Below are 25,372 nucleotides of genomic sequence, written 5' to 3' on the forward strand. Positions count from 1 at the left end.
TGCCCAGTAATTTCACTAGCTACGGCGCAATTCAGACCGAAACACAGTTATGTTTACATATTACTGCTTCACGTCAGAAATAGGCGCCGTTGTGGTACCCATAATCTAGCCGGCTTCCTGTGCAAAGGAGCCCTCCACTGGTAGAATGAATGTTCATATATTATAATTTTAATCAAAATACTATAAAAAAAACTCTAGTACTAAAGGTAGTATTTTCCCTAGATATTGGTTAGTTAGTTTGACCAATGCACTATTTCGAACGAAACGGAACGAAAAAAAAATGGGATAATTTTTACAACCTTGTGAAAATCGCTAACAAGATTCCAAGTAGAAAACGAAATATACGATGACATCTTTAAAATACACTCGTTTCTAATACGATATTATGCAATTTTACGTATCTATAAATTCAATTTTGTACACGGCGCTTATAAGTCGTAGAGTACTGTAATAAAATAAGACACATGTGACGATATTACTTTTACACTTTTATTATAACACTCTTTGTATTTATTTAACAAACACTTCATTTGACTTATGCTTTAGGTTACTACTTGACAGTTGTTACAATGAAATATGAAGTATATATAACTTAACCTAAGCCTCATATCTAAGCAATAAGTTTAAAACATTTCTTTTGCAAAACTGTAAATTGCAAGTATTTTAAATTTGTAAAAATAATTTGCGATTTTTTTATCTGCTGACTAAAACAACCTAAATCATGTTTTCAGCTGTGCGTGACGTCACATTATATAAAACATCTGTTATTTATCCTATCTTAGTACCGTATAGAAGACTATTTTATTGTTTGTTATACTGTGACGTCATCAATAAAATGTCACGTGACCGACTGTTTTCGCGCAACATTAAAAATTTATAATGAAAAACAATATTTTATTTATTATTAAAATAAATCTTATTAGCTGAAACCATGTATGGGAGATATAAAATAAGTAAATGTAAATTTTATGGCACTTTTTGAATAACAGTTAAGTAGCCAATTCTTTCTCTTTATGTTAGGTACTATGCTTTGCACAAAATTCAATAAACACAATTTTTTCAATTAAAGGTTACTCCCACAATAAGGTTTTACATCAAATCCTACTAATATTATAAATGTGAAAGTTTGTATGTCTGGATGTATGTTTGAACTTCTTTACCGCAAAATCTACTGAAAAGATTTTGATGAAACTTTACAATAATATAGCTTACACACCAGAATAACAAATAGGCTATAATTTATAAAACTATAGTGTGAATTATACAAAATATAAAAGAAGTTTGATTGTTACTAATGAATACAACTAGCGCCATCTCTTATCAACTAGTAAGGAAAAGATTCATACAATTTATATGGCAAAACAACGTTTGCCGGGTCAGCTAGTATTTTATAAATCACTTAATTATAATGTAGATCCGTCTTATAAATAGCTGTCTAGAGTATTTTATTTGTGATGATTAATTCGCAAGTAAGCTCGGGTGCATAATTAGGGACGGAAGTGGTTCTGACATCATGTCCGTCAATTGAACCACTTGTGACCATTACCGAGGTCAGGGTTTGCTTGCAGACTGCATGTGGGAGTCATCACTCTTTAAATGTAATATGTTATTGATGTTTTCAGTTAGGATTTTATATGTTTAATATCTGATATCCATATTCACAGAAGTAACTCCCAGTAAATGTGAGTTATATTAGTAAGTTAAATTAATAGTTATTTGTTATCTAATAATTTTGCAACAAGAAATTAAAATTACATAAATTGATAACAGCTTATTGGGCACACTATTGATTTAATTATAATACGAAAAATATATAATATTAATAATAGGAATAAAGCCATTTTTATTTTATTTATAGGTAGATAAATTGTACGTTCATTTTATAATTATAAACATTTTTATTATTAACCCTTATATACGTTTTTTATCCAGTTAACTATGTATGTAGTATTATTTCTTTATCTATTTACAATTAATAATTGCGGAACTGTACCTAATTACATATAAATTAGGCAGCAGTCCTAGACAGGAACTAAGAGACAGTAACGTGAAAACAAAAAAACAAACAAACAAACAAAAATATTTTTATTTCGTAGGTAAATTGCATTACACTAGAATACTCTTGACTTTAACATGAACTAGCTCGTTCGGAAGCCAGATTTCCTTAGAACGACCAAGAAACTCTAAGGTTGCTCTTTTCAAAACAGAATGGTTTATTATTATTGAAAATAAGTATCTATACAGATACTTATTTTAAATAATAATAATAATAAATTAATAACTTATTTGACAACCCCAGTCCCCAACTAACCACTTTTTACTAATCATACTAATAATAGGAATACAGTGAGATGTCTTGGGTATTTTATGTATGTTAAACCCAACAATCTAAGTAAAAATCTAATGTCACAAAAATGAGTCTAAACATTGTGTACATCTTGATGTCAGAACCGTAATACGTATAATTTAAAACATATTTAACGGCAGAATACTAATCTATGTCAAGAACAGCATGTGACATACATACATTGAACTTGTCATTGTATCGTCTGTGGTCTGTCTGCGATCGCGTTGGCGCGGTAATTGCGTAAGCGGTTGTTGCCATCTTGTTTAGCATACGTAAACAAACGTAGAATGCTAATCTTTCTGTTAAATTGGCCGCGAAATACGTCACAATTTTAAGAGATTTCGGCTCTATGCTCTACTAATGCAAATGCTTGTAAATATTGTCTTCGTTAAAAATACGTTTTTTTTTTTATAATAATCGGCCATGGTTACTGCAGGATTATTCCTCTATGATTTATTTTCCTTTTTTTGTTTTATGGATGTGAAACGGGCCTTACTTATAACGAATGAATGCCGTTAAACTAGGCTTTTCCTCACACCATTACTCATTATAGAATCCCTTTTAGCTAATCTTTATTATTAATCCTGGCGATAGAAATTTCGATATTGTTGCGAATGTTCCTGGATGTGTGGTTTTAAAGGAACTTTAGCAGAAGGTGTTTCACGTGTTTCAGTGACTATAGAACTTGGGATCCTTCAAAAAAGGCGTGCAACCACTTAAAAGGCCAGCAAGATAGTGTGACACCATAAAGCACGTTTGTCCTCCTCCAGAAAATTCTAAATCATTGTGTTTTTTCAGATCCCAGATTATTAATATTGCGGTTTAGAATCATTTCTTAATCAAATTTTATTGGTAATAAAGTATTGAAATTTCTGAGGTGTTTTTTTCAAAGTTTAATGCAAGATGGATATAGTGGGAGGCTCATTTGCACAGGATGCCGGCTAGATTATGGGTACCACAACGACGCCTATTTATGCCGTAAAGCAGTAATGTGTAAACAGTACTGTGTTTCGGTCTGAAGGGCGCCGTCGCTAGTAAAATTACTGGGAAACTGAGGCTTACCATATTATGTCTCAAGGTGACGACCGAAATTGTAGTGCCACTCAGAATTTTTGGGTTTCTCAAGAATCCTGAGCGGCACTGCATTTTAATGGGCAGTCATTAATTACCATTAGCTGAACGTCCTGCTAGTCTTGCCCCTTATTTTCATAAAAAAAAAAGATAAGTAGTGACTTTCACTTATTTAAGAAGTTAATACTGAATATGACGAGTGACGCACTCGACGTAATAATTGAACGTAGGTATATACGATATCTATGTTTCGAATACGGAAGGAATAGTGGCTTTCGGTAATCGAGGCCAAAGCCAAGAAATCTCACCAAGAGAACTGGGTTCATGTGCGTCACTTCAATCACGTTGATTATAAACATTAAAATAATCGAATAAAAAATTTAACAATATCATCCATGGAACCGTAAGATTTTTTAAGTATATCTTATTTGTTGAAACTTCGAATTAAATATTCATTTTTCAAACACTATGGATCACTGACCTGTATAAATACCACTGGACGGGCTGTTCCATATGTTTGACAGCAAATTTTTTGTGACTATTTGAAGCGCCACTCGCGAGTGTCCAGAGAACTTATTTTGATGTACCTATAATGCAAATGGCTGCAAAGGAACGTACAATACTCTGAAGTATTTTTCCATTTTGAATTAATTTCGTTCGTTTTCCGTGTTATTTATACTTCAAGAATCAACGTAATAAGGTGCACAATTTTTTCTTGTAAATAGTTTCCCACCATGTTTCGATGTTTGCTTAGGTTGTCTTCAATAGTTTTAGTCCCGCAGACTCTCGCTACATGGCCAACAGCGTCAAAATGGCGAATATCAAACAGGCACAAAAGCACTTTGACAGCCGCCAGTCCAGTGGTATATAGTAGAGGTCAGTGATTTTGATATAATATGTTAAAGTATTAACAATAACCTTATGAGCTTAAAAGGCAAAGACAACAATATTGGTAGTCGGATTCTCGAGGGCGGAAGATTTGTGTAGGTTTAGTGTAGAATGAGCATTTACGAGCGGTCACGTGATGTCGCGTGAACATTGCCGCCGACACGACAATAGCCTGCAATTTAAAAGAGGTAGCGATTTTACACATATATACACACATACATAATCACGCCTATTTCCCGTAGGGGCAGAGACCACTTCTTTCCACTTGCTACGATCCTTACATACTTGTATCGCTTCGTCCACTTTCATTATTCCCTTCATAAATGCTCTTTGGATTAGGGTACTCTTGACCTGGCCTTTTTTCAAGACGCCCTGATTTGGCCTCGAAATGTCCGCCTAGGTCTACCCCTTCCAACACTTTCATTCACACGTGCCTTATACACTTTCTTCGTCAATCGTTCTTGATTCATTCTCTCGACATGGCCAAACCATCTCAGCATACCTTTCTCAATTTTTGTCAGACAAGTATATGCGCGCAATTGCAGTGTCAATAAATTATAAAAGTCTAAAAATCGGGCTAAAATTAAGGTTTAGTGGATATCCTTACGAACTTACCTGGGAGTTCAGGCACCTCTCGCTCGAATTCTTCGCGAGTACAATAAGTTAAACGATACCAATTCAGATCTTGATATATTCGGTAGTGGGCTGGTCAGGTTTAAAGGAAGTGTTGTTAAACAATTAGCAGGTACTCAATCTGCATTTGGTAAATAAGTAGTTTTTCTTTTGTTTTCGCCTCCATTATTTTAATTAATAAGTTAAATTTATTATTTGTACTTTCATTTTTTATTTTGTTTTTATTATAGCTTAGATAGTATAAGTTCTATTTTTCAGAAGTATAATTAGGGAGTATTTTTTGTAATTTTTATGTTCACCATAATTGTCGTATACTTTAGAACTTCTAATTGTAACATAAGATTAAGAAAATTGTATTGTATATGATGTGGTGTGCTTTAATAAATAAATAAATAAAACATATAGCTCAGTTCCAATATCTAACGATTATACATGTAATCGTCCACGCCACTTCATCATCATCACCATCTAAACCGAAAGAGTAAAGAAAAAGACTGCTGGATAAAGGCTTCCCCCAAAGATCTCCGAGACGATCAGACTTACGCTTATCCAAATCATTCCGGCGATCTTAACGAAGAATAATTATAATAATTTATCATTAACGCCACTTCTGCCGTGAATATCTGGAAACTGTTAAGAAAAGTTCGCTTTTCACTCGTAGAATATGGATCTGTTATATCCTCTAGCTCGTATAACTTGCAGCACACCACCTAAGTCTTCGTGATATAGAGGTTGCAAGTTTTGTGATAGGATATCGACAGTTTTACAAGCTGGTTGAGACTATCAACTATTTTGCATTGCTTGCTGCGATACTATGCAAAGTTTTGAACGATGCTTTGAAATTATATCGATACCAACCATTATACTCGTACCAACACTAGTTAACTAACATCTTCAACTTAAAGTCAAGTTATAATATATTGGATAGTGAAATTAGTCAAAAACTACAATTATTTTAAAATATATACTTTTATTATATAATATATTATATGTATAGATTGAAAGTGATATAGTGAATTATGTGGGAGATGTAGGATTGAAGAATTGGTAGGAACAATAATTATTATTGACAAGGAAATGTTTGACTGGTTTTGGTTATGAAGTAAGAATTTATGACTTGTTTGAAAATATCGAGGATATATCTTACTGAAGAGGGACTAGGTCAAGTACTATCACTACTAATACTATAAATGTGAATGTAAGTTTGTTTGTTACGCTTTCACGCCTAAACCACTGAACCGATTTTGATGATATTCAATACAGAGATATACAAGAGCATGGAAAAGGACAAAGGCTATCTGTAATTGCGAAAAAATTATATGGAGGGGTTGAAATAGGGGATGGAAGTATGTGTGGGAATTCGTCATTTTCGGAGATAAAACCATAGTATTTAGGCACTCGATAAGTAGTAATTTGTAAACAATTTTTCGAGCATTTTTGAAACTTTGACCTACATGGGGATGAAATAGGATATCAAAGTTCGTAGGGAAATACTATTAAAGAGACTGTCCACCAATGACAAAGGATATCCGCTGTATCATAGAGGAGTGCCATCAGCAGCAGAAAGAGCAGTTTGTAAGTATGTGTATAATTTGTAAAAGTATGCTACAAAATTAAAATGCTGCCCAAAGTAAATATTCCACGCGGAAGAAGTCGCAAGTAAAAGCTTGTTAGTATATATATAATATAATATATAATAATTCTAGTAGGTACCAAGAATTTTTACGCTGTTCAGTTATAATATTATTCTATTATCCGGGTAATTAGCAGTAAAAATGCATTGCATTTACAATATTACTAGCCCTACCCGCCCGCTTCGCGGGGCGATGTTTAAAAGGAAATAACTTAATGAAGAAACATTGGAATTCAAATATCGTAGCCAAAAACCATCCAGGGTATATTTCGCATCGAATGGTGGTAGTTTCATGTCGATACGATAAGTGGTTTAGGCGTGAAAGAGCCTTAAACAAAGACCATTATCACTATCTTAATATATATAAATTACGTGACACGTTGTTTGTCCGCGATGGACTCCTAAACTAATGAACGGATTTCAATGGGGATTACTTAATGGAGTGCAGTTTAGTCCAACTTGAGAGATAGGATAGTTTTTATTTCAATTTGGGACCCAAATTATTTTTTATTTCTTATATTTGTTTTGTATTGACATATTTTCTATTTGAGAATTTATTGACGTACGGTTTGACAATTCTGCTGTAAAACTGTTTCATTATAACAACAGGGAGCATATTTTACGAAATAATTCTTGATGTTATGAAATATTATTGACAAATTCATAAAAAACAGTATTTTATTTTATTAAGTACAGAACAACGTCTGTCGGGTCAGCTAGTATATATATAAAATATTCAAACAACGAATACATACAGATACATATTTAGGTCATATAGTTTTTTATTATAGTCAAAGGATTTGACTTATTTCTACTGATTTAGATAATGGTTCATCCAAATGGCAGGTATTTTTAATGATAATTGTGCATGTTATAGATTAATTAATAGATCTTGTTAAAGGTTTAATCTATGGGGTCTAATATTGAAAGTTATCGATCCTTTGCTAGAAACTTTAAGCTTCATTTAAAAATCCTTCATGCGCAAACAATTCACTAGCCTAGTATAATGGAGATACAAACAGAAGAGGGTTCTATTTCAATTAATTATCTATGCTCTATTTATCTATGGCGAGGGATGGTTGATAATCTTTGTTGTCTATGGTTAGTAAAGGGCTGTCTATTTGTCAGTAAACATTTCAAATTTGGAACATACGCTACGCAGCAACAGGATTCGAGAGGGTTAGTTTCGGATTCGAAATGGTAATTTGATCCAATTAACTTTTAGTTGTCAATTAATGATTATAGTACATTATAAAGGTACTAGCATGGTTTGTAAAGGTTAAAACTTAGATTAAGGGTTGGTCGCTTGGACTAGGCTCGCTGCGGACCAACTAGAAACCGCACTACCTAAGAACAATAGCTTTTTTATTACGGCAACTATTAGGTGCTTGTGTGCGTGGCATCTTTCGAATTTTGTAACACACGCATCGTGTTGTTTTACATTGAAATTAATAAAATACAAAATACTTACTGATGATATTATATGATCATAGTGTCTTTTTAATTTCTTATAGTATTATTTTTACAAAGCCTTACTACGCAACCCAGCATTTTAGTTTCCATTATTAGCAAAATTTCACAGGACACGAATGTGGCACGACAACGTCACAAATTGTTCGAGACTGGCTCAAGTACGCCCACTTGGGAGTGGTATTAGTTGCCGCACTTTGCGACTACGTCTGCGGTATCTAGTTAGAGCGCAGCGAAGAGCCAATCCTTAATCAAAGGGATAAAACTGCATAGTTTGCAGCTATCTATTACTTTGTCTGGCGTATCAACATTAAGAGAGTGTTTTTGTTTGTTGTGTGCGAGATAAGCATACTAACCTACAAAATAGTAGATCATAACTATGCTCGTCTCTTGCGAATAACAATAGCGCTATTCATTTTTCAATACAAACGTAGTATGGCGATTACTAGCATGATTGATGAAGAACGTCTAAAATGAATTTCGAATTATTATTTAAAATAAAACTTTTTTTACGCGCTTTTTATTAGCTTCACCTGTATGTATGTTTGTTTGTAACCGACTCATTTGAGCGCGATTTTGACCCACTTTAAACGACCAGATTTCGTTCGAACTTCGTAGATTTATCGAGGACGGATTTTTTATTTATTTATTTAAGATGTACCAACAATAACTCAACTTAACATTAACAATTGATTTGCACTTACATACTAATTCTAGGTTGGTTATTCTAATTAGGTACATTCAACATTTTAATTATGAAAAAATTAAGTGACTTGGCAATAAATCTTAATTTTAGAAACTATACAATGTCAATAATTTTAAGAGGACGAATGACAATACATGAATTTATCAATTTGCAATATAAGATTTTTGTTATTTTATATAATATTCGTCTGTCGTCTATAAGGCAGGAATTGATGTTAATTTTACATTTCTTTCTATTATTTAGTTCGGTTTTCCAGAAACGCATATTTTGTAGTATTTTTTTTTAAATTTCTGTTTATTATATAGGTGAGAGTTCAAATTACATAATTTTTTTTTTGGTTTTATAATTTCAAACTCATGCTTTTTTATGGTATACGAATCATCTGATGTTTAGTGATCACCGCCGCCCACATTCTCTTGTAACACCAAAGGAATCACCAGAGCGGGCCTTTTAGAATGATGTACGCGCTCTTTTTGAAGGTATGCATGTCGAAATGAAAAGACTAGTTTTAACATCATAAATTTAAATAATCTATATTAATACTATTAGGTACATAAAAATGTTAAAACACATATTTTAAGAAGGAAATATGGGCACACAGATAACCTTTTAATTAAATCTACCTATCCATAAGTCCAAGACACCGGATAATCTATATTCATACAACCTAACGAGTCGCAAAATAAACAAAGTGAACCAAACTGAAGAAAGGATTTACAATGATATTTAACAAAATAATTTCGAAACGAAACTATTGTCGAATCTCTGCAAGGGCTGCGATTTGAGAAGGGTAGTGTTGTGCGTATTGACCCGAATAACACAGGGCTTCAAGGTCACCTCTCAAGTTCAAGGGCGGGCCAACCTCGTAGTAACAGGTGGGGTGCGTACAGAGACACTTCTTACGCAATATTAAAGTGCCACGAAGGTTTGCTCGCTGTCGAATATTATTTTATGGAGATTTTTAGGCAAATACAATTGAGTTTTATTTTTGTTATTTAATACTATTTTTTATATAGATATCGTTCTCCTGGCTAAAATCGGCAGGCCGTATCAATCGTCACGCCAGCATTAATGAATTCATCCGCAGGGCATTTGCCGCTCTCAATATACCACCTGTTTTAGAGCCAAATTATCCGCCGCGATGGCAAACGTCCTGATGGAATGACGCTGGTGGCTTGGGCACGGGCGCTGGTGTGGGACGCAACTTGCGTCGACACTCTGGCTCCTTCTCATGTCCAAGTAACGTCAGTTGGTGCTGGGGCTGCTGCTTCGACTGCCGAAGACAGCAAGCGTCGCTAATATGTCGGTCTCAGTGAGTCATACATTTTTGTGCCGCTTGGTGTCGAGACACTTCGCCCGTGGGGCCCAGAGGTGCGGAGAATGTACAAAGTAATATCTTCACGCTTCAGTAAGGCTACTGGAAACCCAAACGCTGGCAGCTATTTCGGTCAACAGGTCAGCCTAGCTATCCAACGCGGAAATGCTGCCAGTATTCTTGGTACGCTTCCACGTAATGATAATTTTAATTTTATGTAGTCATAGTATTGTAAATATAGTTATAAGGTTTGTTTTGTTTGAATAAATACGTTTCCCATTTTTCATAATGATTTTAAGCCTTTTAATATTGACAAATAGATGCACAACTACGCCAAATAATTGTCCGAAGCAAAACTCTGCGTACGCGTCTATTAGGCAGAGTTTTAAAAGACTTTGAACTACTGTCACGAAATAAGTGTAAAGTTGAATGAATGTCTAATCTTATCTTTATAAGTTGTCAATGCCACTCGAACATTTTTAACGAACCTTTGCTAGGCGTCTGGTGGTCTATATCAATGCCTTTTACTCAATATTATGTATTATTATGAAGTGCCGAAGTTTCATACCATTTTTCACAGTGTTTACGCTTAAAATTTTGTATATTTTACGTCTGACCTTACACTCAGCATTACCAACCAGTAAGGATAAGATAGGAGTACCTGAGTTACTCAAGTAAAGTTGTACTTAATTTGTACCGCAACTTATGGATCATACCGGATTTTAACCCACTCCTCTTGGGCTACGCCCCAACGCTGTTACCAACTAAGCCTTCCGCCCAAATGCATTGTATGACGCCCTATTTAACAATTTTTTTGTACGTTTTATTTAAGTATTTGAACTGTAATGTAAGTTTTGTTTCTGAGTTTCCAGGGTAAAATGACATTTTATCCTTCAAGAAAAGCGCAAATATCTTTAACCAGTGGGAGGCTCCTTTGCACAGGATGCCGGCTAGATTATGGATACCAAAACAGCGCCTATTTCTGCCGTGAAGCTACTGCTGCTAAGGATGCTTACACGTTACTACGTGTAAGCATCCTTAGTAGCTAGTGAAATTACTGCGCAAATGGACTTCTTACGCATCTTATGTCTCAATGTGACGAGCGCAATTGTAGAGCCGCTCAGTTTTTGTGTTTTTCAAGAATCCTGAGCGGCACTGCATTGTAATGGGTAGGGCGTATCAAATACCATCAGCTGAACGTCTTGCTGGTCTCGTAACTTATTTTCATAAAAAAATCTTAAGAACCGACAGCGATCCTGTGATTCGTCTGGTATTTCAAAAGAGTAGTTTCAACGGACAGGCGGCATATTATGTCCTCCATAAAAAATACAACTATCCAGTGTACCCTACGTCTAATACTAATTGTTTGTAGTGAGGTGTTATTCACGTGTACGTGTTATCACGTGTTTAGGAGCATTATCAAAGTTTACAAACACCGTCACACGTCCGATCGCGTGCTACCACTTACGAGCTTTAACATAAAAACTGATTACTGCTTGCATGTAACCTCTTGCTTTTTATGTTACCCTGGTACTTTTAAAAACTAGATACAAAAGTTTATTGACGAAAACGAAATGTTATAGAAAAAGTAATCGAAATCTGTTCGACAATTAAACTGAAATTATTTTGTATAAAACAACAAACTATTATTGTTAAATGTATATAACTGTAACATGAATGACTCTCTTAATGATACCACAGATTCGGAATAGAGTGACTGCCCTTAGGCAATAAATACATGTTATTGTAACCAAAGACGTAGGTCACACTAAAAGTTTTGCGTAACTTGTTATAACCAAAATGATATGTTTATTGCTTTTCAAAATACTCTCCTTTACATTTTAAACATTTTTTCATGCAATCGAGCCATTTTTTAAAACAGAAAGACCACATATCTGATGTTGTGCATGTTTTCTATGTGCTGATTAAACGCTATTACTGCCTCTTCGGAATTGGTAAAAGTGACACCTCTCATCAAACCTTTGATTTTGGGTATAATACAGAAATCACAGGGTGCTAGGTGAGGGCTATGTGCAGGATGGGTGACGAGTTGTACTTTTTCGGGAGCTAAAAATGACTTAGTTTTGTGGGCCGTGTGTGAAGAAGCGTTGTCATGATGTAGGATAATGCGGCTTTTTGGTCGTCTTTAGCGAACTTTTGTTAACACCCTGGGTAAACAAATGGTAGAATAATACTCGGCATTAATACTCTTTTGATCTTCAAGTGGCATTGTGCAGATGGACAGGATGTGCAGGACCCGTAGCTGAGAAAAAATCAATTTTTACCAACGTTTCGCGTCTGCTTCCATTTTGTTGGCCTGTTCTCATTTTCAAACACCCATTCACCAGATTGCTATTTTTTTCGGGTTCAAAATAATAAATCCACGTTTCGTCTCCGGTGACAATGTCATAAACAGCATTAGAATGTCCGTGGTCGTACTTCATTAGCATCTGTGAGCACCATTCCACCCGAGCCCGCTTCTGCTCTGCTGTCAGTTCATGAGAGATCCAACGATAACAAAGTTTCGAAACTTTCAATTCTTCGTGTAAAATTTTCTGTATTTGGCTCATACCAATCCCCAATAGTCCTCGAATTGTCTCATAGGTAATCCGCGGGTTTTCTTCAATTAGCCGCTTAACAGTAGCCACATTATTTTCGTTGACAGCAGTTGAAGGCCGCTCTTCACGAAATTAGTCATGTGAAGAAACCCGACCTCTCTCAAATTCAGCAAACCATCGCCTCACGTTGCTCAAGCAAGGTGCTCCTCTCCCAAAAGCATTTTGAAGACGAGCGGCACAGTCTTGCGGAGAGAGAGAACTTTTAAAATCATAGTAAATCAACGCTCTAAAATCTTTTCGACTTAATTCCATTTTCGTCGCGTACGCAGAACTTTGATGTGTGATAAAAAACAATTGATAAACGATTGCCCGCCAATTGTTTTTTTATTACTAAGTAGGTTGCAACGTTTCAAAAAATATAACATTCGAAATTCAAATAGTTCCGATTTGCTAGAAGTGCAAAACTTTTAGATAATAATAATTAACAAAAAGAAACCCGCTGAATTTCTTGCGCCCGTTAATCTCAGTTCTGTGTCATATATTTTCGAATGGTGTAACGTGAAAATAAGTGATCTAAAAATCCTAATTTGAAACAAGCAAACTTTTGTAATTACTGTTCCAATTCTCTAACAATTTAACCACCTAACAAATTGCTAATGATCAAAAAACTGCGGTAAAAGTAATGTTGCTCGCTAAGAATTGACCACAATGGTACCGTTTCACGGTCGTTGACAGTCAGGTGACCGTGGCTGTCGCGGTCACAGTACCTGGTGGTTTGTGTACCGTTTCATCTCAATTAGTTATGACCAATTGTGCTGATCATCGATCGGGTGTCCACTGTATCGAATTGGGATGCTGGTTCCATTCCACTTCCGCTCCGAGTTTGTTGTTTTTTTATTATTAATTAAAACTGAAGAATAAAAACTATAAATCCTTAAATTCAAATTCAAATATTTTTATTCAAAATAGGTTTTATTGGAAGTCAAAAACCGTCCAAAACGAATGCCTCAGACCTGAGAAGAACGTACGCAACAAACTCAGCGGGCGTTTTTTTTTCATCGAAAAAATATGTTTACTAAGTAATATTGTACAATTAAACTTATTATTTAATAGCCTAAGGTCGCTCCACTCCCAATCTGTGGTATCATTAAGAAAGTCATTTATGTTATAGTAACCTTTACCACACAAACGTTTTCTACAAATTCTTTTGAATAACGTAATACTTTTGTATTGAACATCTTCTGCGATCTTGTTGTAAAAGCATATACATCGCCCCACAAAAGACTTACTAACTCGACTTAGGCGAGTAGTAGGCATTATAAGTTTATGTCTGTTCCTGGTGTTAACATTATAGTTATGACAGTTTCTAACAAATTCACTTATGTGCCTATGAACATACATTACATTATCAAGAATATATTGAGAAGAAAAAGTCAAGATGTAATTTTTAGTAATAGGACTCAGAAATAGACATTTTTTACAGATTTCTATAAAGAATTAAGGTTTTCTTAGGTTTATAATTCCTGATAATGCTACTATACTATAATTCATAGGCACATTAGCGACTTTTCAACAAACTTTGCAAAATCATAATACCTATATTAATACCATCTTTGTGCTGCAGAGAGGGCTTTTCGCGCTATGTATATCGTTAGTTGTAAACCCTAGATCAACCATTTTTCAAATAAGATCTATACAATCAGCATCTGTGTCTCTCTGTTTTGCTTTTAGAAGTGAAAACTTTTGTAGCGGCGTTGAGCACTTTTCTTGGGATGAATATAAAATGTTTAACTCGCGTCAGAACACGTGACCTGATTGAAAATTCGTAAAACAGTCGTTGAAATTTTGGATGAAAGATTTATACTTCTAACAAATCATAGTTCGGCAATTTCAACTTCATGATCGAATCTCAGACGTGAAATATTTATACAGTTAAAGTGAAAACTTATTCAGCGGCGTTGAGCACTTTTCTTGGAATGTGTAGGTATATAATCTTAAACTTGCGTCAGGACACGTGGCCTGATCGAAAATTCGTAAGACATTCGTTGAAATAATGGATGAAAGTTGATTTTTCTCAGAGATAAACTTTTTAATATAAAATAATTGTAATAGTTTTAAAACGTTAAAAATTTTATGTAATATAAATTGTTATTTTTGTGTACAATAGAGCAATAAATGAATATTATATTTAACCACCTAAATGCTAATACTTTTATACTGATAAATAAAGCAATTCGTGCGAAATTATTCACTAACCATTCCTCAATATTCAAAAATGCACAACGTTAATATTCAAGTTTTCTCTTCTACCGGCACTCCCGGAGTTCAACCCGTATTTTTTTTCGCAAGTGGTATATCACTTCAAACAGAAGCCTACACAAAAATACAGAATTCCTTTACCAGTAGAAAGTCATTTACAAGCACTTTTGAAAATCTCCTCGTAGATTTAGAAAACCTGTGTTGGAGAGAATTGCTCAGTTCATGTTATCAATTACTAAATTAATCAAAGTAATATTTATTTCAAACTTAAAATAATGATGTTATTGTCACTAGTGACATCAGTTGTCTAGCTAGCTAGCTAATGATTCTACAATATAACTTCCATTTTTATTTGCCATTTTTTTATTGTTATAAGTATATTGACGACCGATATAGCCGAATGGTTAGTGACCCTGACTACTAGTCCCGGGTTCGAATCCCGGTAGTTGCAATCATTTATATGATGAATATGGATGTTGTATATATTTATGTATGTTTGTGTAAGTATATTGTATTAAATATATCGGTGTCTTGTACCCATAGTACAGGCTTTGCCTAGTTTGGGGCAAGATAATTTGTGTAAAAGTGTGTTAATATTATAATTATATAAAGAAATGATTAATCTTAATTCAAATTTTGCTTAGCTATTTGTAATAAGTACAATCGCATGCAAAAGTGCATTGTCTCGGCCTTGAACTTTGCGAGATGCATCGTATTTGCATATCAACTAATGCCGCGGGGCGACTCGCCCGGTGTCGGACAACTGGTTTGAGCGCCGAGTGGCCACGGCTTCACAACTGGTTTAATGGTGTATGTACAATCACGCGAACAATCCGATAAAAATATTTTAAGTCGTAATTGAGCTTAATTATTGCGTGTAAAATGCCTGTAGTCTGCGAGTAGTAGACATCTGTTTAATTACATCATTTTGTTTAATATTAAATGACTTAATTATATAAAAAAATATATTATTAAATATTTGCGATTCGTGTACTAGTATTTAGACGTGAACTTTCCATTCCTTGACTTTCTTTTACTATATCTGTTGTTTACTAACACTTCCTCCCTTGTAACTAAACAAAATTTTAAAAATCGTTTTTTGTACCTATATCTCAAGTTTGAACTAGAAAAATTGTACAAGACCTCTTTTTATCCTCAATTATTAAAACAACGCTTATTTCTTTATAAATCGTATATTCGTTATGCATTCGGAATTAATAAAAAAATATCACATCATAAAAGTAAGTTTTAATGATTAAGTAAATTTTGATGATCCTCATTACAATAGCTATTGAGAATCTCATTGTACATATTAAACTCCTAACTTTTATTATTTAAAGGTCAATTATTTCATTATGCATAGACTGCGTATTCATGTTGCTTGATGGTTGAATGGTTCTTAAGCATCATTTGATGTCACCATTTCGGAAAAGGTGGTTAGTGTTAGACGCATCTATCATAATATCAAAGTTATACTTCTAAATCCATGTTTTCGATTATTCAAGTTTCATAAAGCTACACTTGTAAGTTCAAGGAAAATTACAGTGTATGATGTACATAGAGGATCAATTCATAGATAGAAAAATTAATTGTAGATTATTAATGTAAAAGAAAGGTGACTGTATGATTGAAAATTAGTAATTTTAACATTTCTGAATGAAATTATGAAATGGTTCGAAAGACAAGCATTTATAGATTTAAAACTTGTAATTTTTTATATTATTTTATTAGGGAAGCTAACAGCCACAACCACAGTGCAGATAAAACATGTGAATAAACATAAGGCCAATTAAAAGCTAGCAATGCTTATACTGCTAGCTATTTTTTGATCTCAATCTCTCAAAATATTATTAAAAACATTAACAATAAATGTTATAAATTAATAAATTTGAATATAAAAATATTTGAGTAAATATTAAAAAGATTATATTAAATTTGGTCAAATCAGTTTTGTATGCGATTGTACTTATTTTATAATTAATGAGCTTTTCTAGACTTTTGATAATTCTGTTATGCATAAGATATTCTTGTAAACATTTTATGATAATTTCACATAGATAAGAAGTTTTTTGGGATACATTCCCAATTATAATATTCTTTTATGTATTACATATAATTCATTGTAACGCTTTCAAAGCGATTTTATGGAATTTAATATATTGTAGCTAATTCTAAAATTTTATAAAATTCCCGAGGGACTGCTAAACGAACATAACAAGGAGGCGCGGGCGAGAAGATCATTTTATATATAAATCCAGTGTCCTGATGTTTGTTTCCAGTGAACTCCTAAACTAATGAACAGATTTTAATTGGGATTACTTCATGTTGTGCAATTTAGTCCAACTTGAGAGATGGTATAGTTTTTATTTCGATTTGAGACCCATAATTATTTTTATTTCCAATATTTGTTTTATATAGACATATTTTCTCAGAATTTATTGACGCACGGTTTGAAAGTTTTTCTGTGAAACAACTTCATTATAACAACAGAGAGCATATTTTACGAAATAATTCTTGATGTTATTAAATATTATTGACAAATTCATAATAACAGTATTTTATTCATTATGTACAGATGAAATAGTGTTCTATTTATTATATTACACAGTCGTATAGTATAGTTTATTATGGCCATAATTCTATCATTGTCTCAAAGGTACCTAATTCAGGGGTTTTGAACATTATTACCCCACTCCTCCGAAACGGCTGCTACTGCTACTGATTTTTACTAAATTTTATACGCATATTCAGTATTTTTTTTTATTATTTCGACAATTTTTTTTATTTTAAATTTATTACGATTCAGCATAAAAAATACATACAATTTCAAATTTTCACCCGTCTACGATCAACACCTGTTTTAGTATCGCGATTTTTATATTATTCTGTTCCATCCACAGATCAGCAATAGGGTTGCCAGATGGCAACCGAATATAATAATTATTGTAGTACGATAAATTTTATGTACGATTTATTTGGTAGGTTTGAGAATCGGTCGTCATTTTCATCATGATTTTTTATGCCGCAAAATTACATTTTTTTTATTATGTACTTTATTTGGCAATACAACGTCTGCTGGGTCAGCTAGTATATCTCCAATATTGTGATAATATTTCATTAATTCTGATGGCATCTTTTTAAAAAATAGTTGAATATAATTACACCAGGTTAAAGAGTATAATGGCTGAAGGGTCACTTCGCAAACAGGAATAAAGCTATCCGTTGCAAATAGGCAGACCTTTATTCCTGTGAATTGTTGTTGTTGAGATTTTAAGGGGTTGATAGGACTTTAGTTACATTATAGTATGAATTTTTCTTATTGATAAAGATTAAAATTGTGTGTCTTAATTGAAATAATCTAAATGTGTTCTGATGTATTATGGGAATTACTTTAATTCGGCTCTGAATCTCTGTTACTGAATAAATATTTTGATATAATGATGTGTCGCAAAAAAAAAAATATATCATGTATTTCACTATTATGAACAGTTAGTACGGTAAATTAGAGAAATTATAAGGAATACCTTATGTACAGGAAAAAACAATAGTTACATTCCAAGGCTCTTTCTCAACATCTGAAAGGGTTCGTCGGGTTTTTAGTGTATAGTTTAAAATTAGTAGAAAGTAGAAATATTGGCCGTCTTAACATCAATTATTTGTGTAGAGTGCAGTTTATTCCAACTTGAGAGATAGGATAGTTTTTTTAGATACATACATACATATAATCACGCCTCTTTCCCGTAGGGGTAGCCAGAGACCACTTCTTTCCACTTGCTCCGATCCTTACAAACTTGTTTCGCTTCGTCCACTTTCATTATTCCTTTCATACATGCTCTTCGGTTTAGGGTACTCTTGACCTGGCCTTTTGATCTTGTCGGCCTAGGTCTTCCCCTTCTAACACTTTCATTCACACTGGCCTTATACACTTTCTTCGTCAATCGTTCTTCATTCATTCTCTCGACATGTCCAAACCATCTTAGCGTTTTTTAGATAGGCACTATAATTCCGCTCGTCACCTTGAGACATAAGATATTAAGTCTCATTTGCACAATAATTTCACTAGCTACGGCACTCTTCAGACTGAAACACAATCATTCTTACACATTACTTCTTTACGGCAGAAAAGGGCGCTGTTATGGTACCCATAATCTAGCCGGCACGAAGAAGTAAGAAGCGTCCCACTGGTAAAAGGCCTTAATAGCCGGTATCGCATCTCCTGGCCCCTGGTGTTGCAGATTCATCAATGGGCGATTGCCTCACCACGTGAGCCTCTTGCCTGTTTGCCTTTTATATATAAATATTCTGATATGTTGTAGAACGCCACGGCCTGATGCGCATCCATAAAAGCACCTAGTTACATTTGCCTTGGTGTATCGATGCTGGGAAGTCATTTACACCATCAAAGTTATCATATTATAAACATATTAAATATTTAACCAAAATTTATGAACGATGCGGGACTCGAACCCGCAACCTCTCGGGTTCCATTTGAGCGCTCTTTTCAAGCCACAACCTTAGAGTTGCACAAGATATACCAAATAAAATGTAAAAACAAACCCAACAAATTTTATGAACGATGCGGGACTCGTACCCGTGCCCTCTCGCGTTCCGTGCGAGTGCTCTTCGAACTGAGCCAACCGTTCGAGCGACGTATCGTTCATAAAATCTTGTATGTTTTGTTCAACTCTCAGATTATGGCTTTGTGTGTGAATGTGGCTGATTTTTGTTTGAAAACATAATAAATGTTAAGATTTACCATAATTTACGATTCAAGCGTACTCGAATGATTAGCTCAGTTGGAAAGAGCGCTCGGATGGAGCCCGAGAGGTATCGGGTTCGAGTTCTGCATTTGTCAAAAATTTTGGTTAATTTGTAAATCCCAGAAGTGAGGGTTATCACTTAAAAATAACAAACTGCGTAAAAAATAACTAAACTGCAATAAAATATGATATAATACTTAAAATAATTGAATGAAAAATTAAGAATCTGCGGGGTGTCTCGTAGGTGTGAAACATCGATTCTATTTTGTCTAGATTAGAGATAACATACATGAAATTATAATGGGTTATAAAATATGGCATATTAATAATTTTAAAAGGTTAACATTTAATATTATTAATATTGGAGAAATACAATTATTTATATATTTTGACATTTTTCTAACTTTGCGATATTAATGTTAAGATTAATTATGTACTAGCGACTCCATTCATGTAAATAAGGGTTTTTTGTATGAATGCTTATTTTTACAAGCTTTTTATTAGCTTCAACTGTATGTATATTCGTTTGTACCCGACTCATTCGGGCGCGATTATGACCCACTTTAAACAGCCCGATTTCGTTCAAACTTCGTAGATTTATCGAGGACCGATGACAATATATTAATTTGATAAACATATTCCATTTTTCAATTTGCAAAATAAGTTTTTGTTAATTTATATCATTTTCATCTATCGTCGATAAGGCAGGCATTGATGTTAATTTTAAATTTCAACCATTATCTTTAACGGATTTATCTAATACCAAATACCATACTCGATACAGAATACTCGAATACCAAAGAGAATTTTTTGCTCTGTAGCGTGTTTTTAGTTTTTTTTTAAACTATTATATAATATTTTTAATGTATACCATGCTAATAAAAACATAACTTTTTACTCAGTGCACTGATTTTGATAAATACAGCCTGAATGCTGCTCGAGGCTACGCTGAAGGCATTTGCGAAAGGTTCATGAAGGTTCCGTCTAGCATTTCCAGACATTAGCGTGTCAAAAACAGACAGACAGACGGAGATTTTTTTAAATTTGTATTTTTGTGTATACACTCCCTTTATCATCTACAATCGGTGTTTAGAAAAAAAAAAACAATGTAGCGACTCTACAGTTTTTTATTTAAATAACATTTCTCATGTTTGTCAAAGAAAAATATGCATGGCAATATTGAAAAACATACAAGTATAATTTAAAAACATATTTATGTTACATGTCTATGAATTTATATTATATATCTGGTATGTAATTATTATAATATTGGAGACCTAGACTGTTTGAGATTATAAATAGATATGTTTAAGATAAAAAAAGACGAATAAATAAAAATTGCGCCTAAACTTTATAGATTTTGAAACAGAGTAAAAATGTTTTTTATGTATGTTAATAACGAATTGTTATCGTTGCAAATATAATATATAAAACCTTTATTCCTAAATATATGTACCTATATTTACAAGTACATATAAGGCGATTTTAAATGACTATTTAATGGAAGATGAGGATAAATGATCGTAACCTGGTGTTAATTGATCACCGCTGCCCACATTCTCTTGCAACACCAGAGGAATCACAGGAGCATTTCTAGCCTTCTAGAAAAGTGGACGCGCTTTTTTTGAAGGTATCCATGTCATATTGACCTGGAAACATAAGGAAGCTCATTCCATAGCTTTGTTGTGCGTGGAAGAAAGTTCCTTGGAAATACAGATTGTGATAATGATATATCCTCATTTGCGGCATGCCGTAAGATTCGGCGCCAAGAATCAGTTCAAACAGCAGCTTCTATTTTTCACTTTCATTCAAATAAAACTGCTGTTATGCTAGTATGTATGCGCGGGAACAATAATTCAAATTGAAACAGTTTCATTCAAATTAGGATTGTCAATCACTACCAACGTCCAAAACTACCACTTTTTTCTACATAGGTATTTATAATGTTATTTTGAATCTTATTCATAATTCGACGGGGTATTAAAAATAAATGTTAGGGCTGTGAAGTGCAATTTGCTAATTTAGATTAATTTCGTAAAATTTCCGATCGAAGTCATACTAGAGTGTAAGAAAAAGGCATAGTTTGATCAATTTCAGCTTACATATTGCTTTAATTTCTTTTAAGTATTTATTAAATTTTTTTGTGCACGATGTGTTCACCATAATTGCACGATTTTTGGACTTGGTGTTATATTTATATGAAATGACATGCTGTGTTTGTGTACCTTAAATAAATTTATTACTTTTTCATATTTAACCTAATAGAATGCTCTCTTTCACAGGATACTGGCTTGTTGGTTTCGGCGGCAAGCAGCATTGTACACATATTATTGTATTAGGTTTAAAGGATGTCGTAGCTTGAGAGATTACTGGTTTAAGAGACTTAACATCTTATGTCTCATACTGACGAAGCATCCTTACACAAACAACGAATTCAAGCTCTGAAGGTTGATGCATCCAATATACGATATTTTATATTTATACAGTTTATTCTCTATTCTTTTTATGAACTATTTGATTATATTTAAACACGATTCCTAAATTGGATGCCTTACCTGACAAACTAATATGTTATGTATATTACAGCCATTATAAAATACTCTATGAATTTGATTGAAAAGCGTGGCCGTTGAGTTTCTTGTATATTCTTCTCACGAGCTCTACTTTTTTCGAACATATGATAGATTCAGTAATTTAAAAGATATATTTATGGTACGATTCAAAAGTGATTAGTTTAAGCTTGATTGAATAAAGTTTATTTAACTTTGACTTTGACGAGTGCAAGTTGTAGGTTAAAATTTTAGGTTTTTTAAAGTTCTAAGCGAACTGCATATGAGTGTGGCGTTTTACTTGTCATCTGATGATCATATCACATCACCTCTTATAAAAACAAAAACGTAATGTAAACGGAAATGACAAACCTCGAAAACTATTGAAGATTAGTTTCTGATGAACAGCTTCCCGCGTTTTCTATCTAAAGCTCTATCACATTAATTACAATAATAATTATATATCTATGATATACGTACTTTCGTGAAACATGTTTAAATAAAATACTTTTCATATTTTGCGTATAAAACCTAACATAAAAATACAGTTTCAATTACACGCGTTTTAATCCTTTAAAAAGTGTTTTATAAATTTGTAAAACTCGAGTTAACCAAAGAAAATATTGAATCAAAATCTTAAATCTAAATAAAAAAGATGTATATAGAGTAATTTAATAAAATAGTATTATTAATAGTGTTAGGGAGAAGTTTTCGCAACTATTAAATTATATTATATTACATATTTAACTTAGTTAAGTAGTTTAAATTTATAATAAGCTGCTTATTAATAATAATATTTTATTATAATACCTAATAAAATTTTGATCCATCTAAGCAACAAAATTGTATATAATCGTAAACATTAATTATAACTGAACTACATATAAGTTTTTTTTTATGAAAATAAGGGACAAGACGAGCAGGTGATGGTAATTGATACGCCCTGCCCATTACAATGCAGTGCCGCTCAGGATTTTTGAAAAACCCCATAAATTCTGAATAGCACTGCAACTGCGCTCGTCACCTTGAGACATAAGATATTAAGTCTCATTTACCCAGTAATTTCACTAGCTACGGCGCCCTTCAGACCAAAACACAGCAATGCTTACACATTACTGCTTCACGGCAGAAATAGGCGCCGTTGTGGTACCCATAATCTAGCCGGCATCCTGTGCAAAGAAGCCTCCCACTGGTGGCCCCCGTCTAAACAGGCAAAACTTTTTTTTGGAATTTTGTTACTTAACTAATTCAGTAGATTTATTTAAAATACTTAAAAATGTTTCAATTGTGTAGATTTAATAGAATTATTAGTACTGCTTATATTAGTACTAATAAAACAGTTTTAATTTGTCTCGCGCCTAAATAAAGGCTTTCGTTGACATTAAATTTTAAAGTATAATTAATTGGTAATTAATGATTAATTTCACATACCTGTATGACAGTAGTCTTCTAGATAATGTCTTGCCGCCCGTTGTACTATGGAGTAGTAAAGGCTCACAGAAGAAGCAAGCGCCATCCTCTTTCTTTATCTCTATCCGTTTGCGATAAAAAACAAAAACATACGAACTCAACTGTTGCGTAAACTGAGGAGAATTGAAAAAAAAAAAAAAATTAAAACCTAATTTGAACTGCGCTTAATTGCGGTATTATTGTAACGAATTGTTTTTTCAGTCGAAAGTTTTTCTGTTCCATTTTAGGGTCCGAAACACAATTTTGTCAAACCGAGTTCTACCGCCGTCCAAAAGTCTACGCGAAACGAAATACGTAATGGAAAAATAAAAGGTATTTTGTGCGCGGCCGGCCTCCGCCGCGATCCGAACAGTACTGAACACGATATGACTTTTTTTGTTCCTAGAAACGGGAGGCACTGAAACATTACCAGACCTTTTCATAATTATGCATCAAAGTGACAGTACATCAATAATACATTGTGAATTCTTAATTCGTATCAAAATATTCCAATAAGAATTTATTACCTTTGAAAAATTTGATACTTGAATAATTATTTTTTTAAAACTACATTCTTATAGTAGGTTAGCTTATAGGAGATTTAATATAGTTTCTAATTAGCTAGATTAGGAAAGATAGTGTTTAAGAAAAGTGCGAAGTTGAGAAGGCGGGAAATTAGTTTCCCGCGTTTTCTCGAGACATGCGTAGAAAGCGCTATGTTAAGTTATAGGCATTCTTTTTATTCAACATATCCTTAATGTTGGTATGTTTTTATAACAGAACTTTTCCAAAATTATATATATTTTATAATTGATTTAAATAACTTACGCAAGAGCTTAAAGTAATAAATATAAGGGTGTTGATTTTAGCATGGTTGCGTTAATACATGTTTTATTTCAGTGCATTAAGTGAAAACTTTGAGATGATAAAATTAACTTATTAAAGCGATTTTACGATCAATCTCTTATCAGGGATAACATAATCGGATACCTCGCAATTATGACGAAACCCTTTAAAAACGATTTGCGTAAAAATAATACAAAAATGAGAAAAATGTTCATCAACGCGACACGACACCCCCCTCTTCCCCCCTACTCCCTTGCCCCAGGCGGCGGGTGGTGTGAAAGAGATGGCAATACACATCCCATGTTATAGTTATATTCGTTGCACCTCGCGCTTAACTCCAATACGAAAACTACCCGTACTGCGCAGCTTTTGTTTGATTCCAAACTGACATAAGTATTTGTACTTTTAAGAGATCTTCACTCTTAAGCCCTTGAAATAAAAATCTATTTCTCCGAAATGTGTTGTAGTTGTTATGGCTTAAACCTTGGTGTAGAAGTTTGGATGCTTGCATCTGTATTAACACACTCGTAAACGCTAAGTTTAGCTCGTGTTCCGACGAGATGCATTCACACACACACCGACAGATTGCTTGTAGGGTTGTCAAGTGTGTGTATTGTGATTGTGTGGGTACAAAAGTTGCTATTGAAGTTTTTGGTAGACTTTCTTTGTGTCAGTGATTTTTTTCGCGGGATCTGTGCATGTGTGCGCAGGTCAGTCGCATTTTTTTCAAGTTTTTCTCACGCACACACACAGGCATGTGTTTGTACGAGGTTTTGCTTGTAGGGGTGGACACCCGTTCTTTGTGCCTGGGGATTGTAAAAAATGTCGTATTGGATTCTAGCTGTGCTAATGAATGATAGATACGAATGGTATTGGTCCTACATGCAG

General features: G+C 33.6%; 1 protein-coding gene across 2 annotated transcripts in view; it reads right to left on the reverse strand.

Annotated features, from left to right (window-relative positions):
• LOC126966409 (zinc finger protein 774) overlaps nucleotides 1-24,002 on the reverse strand; it is a 64,082-nt gene extending 40,080 nt beyond the window's left edge. For both annotated transcript variants that reach the window (XM_050810432.1, XM_050810431.1), the window contains exon 1: nucleotides 23,621-24,002. In XM_050810432.1, the coding sequence (XP_050666389.1) occupies nucleotides 23,621-23,705 (85 nt within the window). In that variant the 5' untranslated portion in view covers nucleotides 23,706-24,002. The remainder of the gene's footprint in view (nucleotides 1-23,620) is intronic.
• Between the last annotated feature and the right edge of the window lie 1,370 nt (nucleotides 24,003-25,372).

This window comes from Leptidea sinapis, chromosome 10 (genome assembly GCF_905404315.1).
Source record: "Leptidea sinapis chromosome 10, ilLepSina1.1, whole genome shotgun sequence".
Classification (NCBI taxonomy): domain Eukaryota; kingdom Metazoa; phylum Arthropoda; class Insecta; order Lepidoptera; family Pieridae; genus Leptidea; species Leptidea sinapis.